Genomic DNA, 4765 nt, shown 5'->3' with positions numbered 1-4765 from the left:
TGCGTCACCTCCCGATCCCTGTTTTCCCATCGGAAACACGAAGATACAAGAGTTTCTTTTCTTATAAGGTTGTTCTGAGAGGGAGGATGGGGGAGGGAGAAGGTGGCTGGGTTATGGACATTGGGGAGGGTATGTGCTATGGTGAGTGTTGTGAAGTGCGTAAACCTGGCGATTCACAGACCTGTACCTCTGGGGCTAATAATACATTATATGTTAATAAAAAATTAAAAAAAAATTTTTAAGTTGTTCGGAGAAATAAGTAAGAGAATACGTACAGGTGCTTCTCACCATGCCTGGCACATAGTGATGTAGGAGCACTGGACTGTGAGGGAACTCGCCAGGGTGTGGTCGTGCATAAATTAGGGTGCCCGTCCAACAGGGCTCTAGGCTCTGTGAGGAGGAAGTCCTCACAAACGAAGGGCATAACCCAAAAGATGAAGGCAGCCTTTCTACCCAGAGGAAGATATTCCAGGGGATGGAGAAGCACTAGGTTGGAGATAGGAGGCCTGCTGGGGGGAATGGGGAATAGTGCCCTGTGGCTGGAAGGTCGAGTTCATTGGCAAGGGAAGGAAAGGTCCTTTCAGGGATGTACGCAGGTGGGCTTCTGGCAGGGGAGGGGGCTCGGGGCCCTTCTGGGGGACTTGAGCCTCAAAGCTAGAGTGGCATGAGCATCCCAAGACTGCTGTCAGAGGCAGGCAAGGCTCCGGGAGGGGAGCTCCCTTCCCACTGCCCTCATGCTTGCTCCAGCAGGGGCCTCCCTCCCCATCCCCGGGCTTGGCCACTCCCGGCATCAGTACCCCCACCCCTGAGCTGGCTGGGAGGCGGGCAGGAGGCTGCTTGCGGGGGCTGTGCTGGGTGGGCGGTTTTCCCAGAACAAGGAGCCAAGCAGGCCTGACTGGGCGCCAGCTCCCTCAGATAGACACTCCAGGCGGGGTGGCCAGCCTGCCCTGCAAGCCTGAGCCCGTGGGCTCCCACAGGCGCAGTGTTCCCGACTAGGGGCCGCAGCTGTCCCCCCAGGCGTGTGGCATGTCCCAGAGGGAGGCTAGAAGGGCACCCGCCGCACCGGGAATGGGGCAGAAGCCGGCTAAAGCCAGGTTGTGGCTGGCAGCAGGCTCGGGCAGGAAGAGGAGCCGCCTGAGCAGGACGAGGCAGGACCCGTGGGACGAGCCTGGCTGGAGCGACCAAAGGTGGAGCAGAGCTGCCCCCAGCCCATGCCCACAAGGGGTCAGGGCCCAGAGCCTGGATTGTGGCAGGGTAAGGAAACGCTGGACCTGTGAGGAGCACAGCGGGGAGGCCGGGGTGGAGGGGTTGAGGTGTCACCTCTGACCACAAAGCCTCACTGGGCATCACCACCCCTGCCCAAGAGGGGGACACCAGCGTTTCGACTCCAAGGCTCCACGCTGGTCTCAACCAGAGTGCGGCTCAGAGAGCTGGCCCCACTCACGGCTCTGGGGGAAACTGAGGCCTAGAGGAGTGGGGTGAATTCCCCACAGCTCCAGAAAAGGAGCGAGTGGTGGGGCCAGAATGGCAGCTGTGGGTCGCTGTGGCCCCCGGCTGGGGGTCCTTTCTTCCTCACTGCAGCTGCGTCTTCATCTCAGGACCTGGCTGGGCAAGGGTCAGCCCTACAGGGCGGGGGTGACTCTGTGCTTCCTGCAGTGCCCGGGCACCCTGATAAGCAGGATTCCAGCGAGGGTGTGGATGGAGCAGGGATAGAGTAGTATTAGAAAGAGGAAAGGACTAAATAAAATCTTAAAAAAAAAAAAAAGAGGAAAGGACGCTAGGCTTCTGAGCCTAGCCTTGCCACCCTGCTGCCCTCTGACCCGAGGTGACACCTTCTTTCCATTTCCTCAGCCGTAAGGTGGGGGAAGACTGAGAGCAGACAAAGGGGGCATGAGGCCCTCAGCTCTACTGTTCTGGAGGGAGACGTCACACTAGCATGCTCTTAGAAACAGGGGCAGGTGGGGGGGGTCCACTCAGACCCACTCATCTGGGGTCCTCTGTGCAGAGTGAGGCCAGTCCCAAGAATGCTGCACGGGAGCGGAGCCGGGTGAGGACACTGCGCCAGGCCTTCCTGGCCCTGCAGGCTGCTCTGCCTGCTGTGCCACCCAACACCAAGCTCTCCAAGCTGGATGTGCTGGTGCTGGCCACCAGCTACATAGCCCACCTCACCCGCATGTTGGGCCACGAGTTGCCTGGCCCCGCCTGGCCACCCTTCCTGCGTGGACTCCACTATCTACACCCTCTCAAGGTAGGCCACAAGCCCCGGGCCTTGAGGATTGGGGTTTGGAATGGACTGGACTTAGGCCCCCTGACCCAAGCAGAGCTGACATGGGGACTGGGGACCAGCTGCTTCCTGCTGTCTCAGAGGGAGAGGAGCCAAGTCTGGCTCTTGGGAATTGCCTGACCCTGGGTGCAGTGGGGGTGGTGATTGGAAATGACTTCATGAAAATGCAGTTCCTCCAAGAGGAGGGAACTTCACAGAGACCCCAAGACTCTGGGGTGCCTCATGGCAGAGGAGAAAAAGGAGCAGTTTCCACGGCTGGGGCGTGGGAAAGGAAACCGCCCAGGGAGAGTCCCAGATTCCAGGGTACATCACCCCGTCATCGTATAATGCCTTGGTGTCCTCTGGACTTCTGCCACAGGAGAGATGTCCCTCTGGGAGAACAAGGTCTTAGAAAGCCTCACTGGAGAAGCCATCAAGCTGGGGTGGGGGAGGGACAGGCAGTGGCAGTGGGGGGCGGGGGCGGTGGTGGTGGTGGTGTTGTGTGTTGGGCCATGCTTCCTGCATGTGCCACCTCCTAGACCAGCACCTACTTTTCCTGAGCTTCAGCTTTGTCATATGTGAAGGGGAAGATAACATGAGCCTTACTTCCCCTCAAGGGTATGAACCGGGATCAGGAATGAAAAGTGTAATTAACAATATTCACCATTGCAGTAACAGCGATAATATTTGGGTGCTAAAGTTATGCGGGGAGCTGGGCTTAGCACTCCAGTCCTTTCCATCTTCTCGTTCACACAGGAACCCAATGAGGATTACTTTACAGATGAGGAAATCGAATCTCGGGGAGATTAAGTGGCTCAGAGCAGTTTGAACCAGAGGGTGTCTGACCTCAGAGCCCAGGCTCGAGGCCACCAAGCAGGCCAAAGGTGCTGTAAGCTGCTGGTTGCAGAGCTTCCTGTTATAAAGGACGGGTCCTCTCTGCCCTCTGAGGCTAGACAGCACTGGAATGGGGTCAGCCTTGTTTCTACGGAGGAGCCCTTCGCCATCTCTCTCCCCTAAACATCACAGTTCTGAAATGTCTTGAAACTTGAGATTTCTCTTCTTTCATGCAAATATAGCTAAACTGCAAGAATGTGAGACTAAACGGGGGCAACTCTGAAATGCTGACAGCCGCAGAGTCGGCAGAGTCGTTTCCTTAGCTGTGAAGTGAGGACCCAAGTCAGGCCCTTGCATGTAGGCGGTGATGGGCAAGTACGGGGACGAGTGAAGAGATGAGAGCCGGCTCTGTCTAGAACTCCGGCAGCGTGGTGGGACAGGTCAGTCAGCGGGGAGCAGTGCACCTTAGGCGCCCCCACCCCACAAAGGGGCTGCCAAGAGGAAGGCAGCCCTCAGAGCAGTCAACTGGTGTTTCTGGGGCTGTCCACGCTCCTGCTGGAAGGATGTGCAAGGAGTTCCCCAGCTTAGACGGACAGGGCAGCACTGAGACATGGGTGGCAGGGGCGGGGGTTACTTGAGTTGGGGGCTGGGCGAGAGAAGAGCTCAGGACTGTTCAGTATCAAGAGGGGCCCTTCCTTGCTCTAGCCCTGCTGCCCTCCTTGCTGTCCAGCCCCTGGCCGCTGCCAGCTCTGCCATCCATCTCCCTCCCCACTGTTGGGGGTTGGGGGGGCTCCTTTCAGGGTCCTTGCTCTCCTCACACAGCTTCTCATGAGCCTCTGGGCCAGGCTCAGGAGGTCGGGAGAAGGCACGGGGCCGTAAGTGGTGGTGAGCCCTAGACCACCATCATCAGAGCAGTCATGGTGGGGGAGGGCCTCAGCGAGGGGGCCTAGGGAAGGCCAAGTCTGGGGTGCCAAGGACGATAGGGGCTGCAATATTATTACTCAGTTCCCATCCCCATGTCTTGCAGAAGTGGCCCATGCGATCTCGTCTCTATGCTGGCGGCATGGGGAGCTCTGGCCTTGACTCTGCCACAGCCACCACCTGCAGCCGAAGAACAAAGGAAACAGAGGCCAGGCCCCAAGTTTCTGAAGAGGCAGACGCTCTCTTTCCCACAAGGCCATGCTCACCAGCTCTCCGTGACAAATGAGCATCACACTTGCCTTTTTCTCCCAGGCTACCACTCGAGCATAGGGACCTGGATTCTCTACCGGCCCTGCCTGTCTTCCCTCTGACTCTCAGCCCTCGGACTGCACGGACTCAGGTTCGGCTCCCAGGTTCCAGCACACAGACCAGGCGAAACAATGGGCCCTTCAGCATTGGGAGGGTACTCAGGAGCCACAGGGGAGGTGGATGCTGTGACAGCTGCAGGGAAGTAGGAGAGGAAGGGGTTTGGCTGGGTGGGAAGCTGAGTTAGGGCACCACCCTCTGCTTTCTCCCCTAAGCTTCCCACAAACCCTCCGGATGTGCAGGTGCAGAGGAAGAGGCCTAGGACAACAGCAGCTACGGGTGCTGATGGGAAAGCCGAGGGCCGGACAGGCTCTGGGCAGCTGCAAGTGGGAACAGCAATGGGCCAGGGTCGCGTAGCCAGATGGAAACTGAAGTTTGTTA

The 4765-nt window shown here is 58.3% G+C and overlaps 1 protein-coding gene across 1 annotated transcript; it reads left to right on the top strand.

The window, feature by feature from the left end:
* Nucleotides 1-1026: 1026 nt before the first annotated feature.
* TCF23 (transcription factor 23) lies at nucleotides 1027-4425 on the top strand. The gene is made up of 3 exons (XM_032849569.1): nucleotides 1027-1254; nucleotides 2006-2248; nucleotides 4125-4425. The coding sequence occupies exons 1-3, from the start codon at nucleotides 1027-1029 to the stop codon at nucleotides 4302-4304; spliced, it is 651 nt and encodes a 216-aa protein (XP_032705460.1). The 3' UTR covers nucleotides 4305-4425.
* Nucleotides 4426-4765: the final 340 nt, after the last annotated feature.

This window comes from Lontra canadensis, unplaced genomic scaffold, assembly GCF_010015895.1.
Source record: "Lontra canadensis isolate GAN:19392208 unplaced genomic scaffold, GSC_riverotter_1.0 scaffold232, whole genome shotgun sequence".
NCBI lineage: Eukaryota > Metazoa > Chordata > Mammalia > Carnivora > Mustelidae > Lontra > Lontra canadensis.
This window is presented reverse-complemented; position numbering and strand designations above follow the sequence as displayed.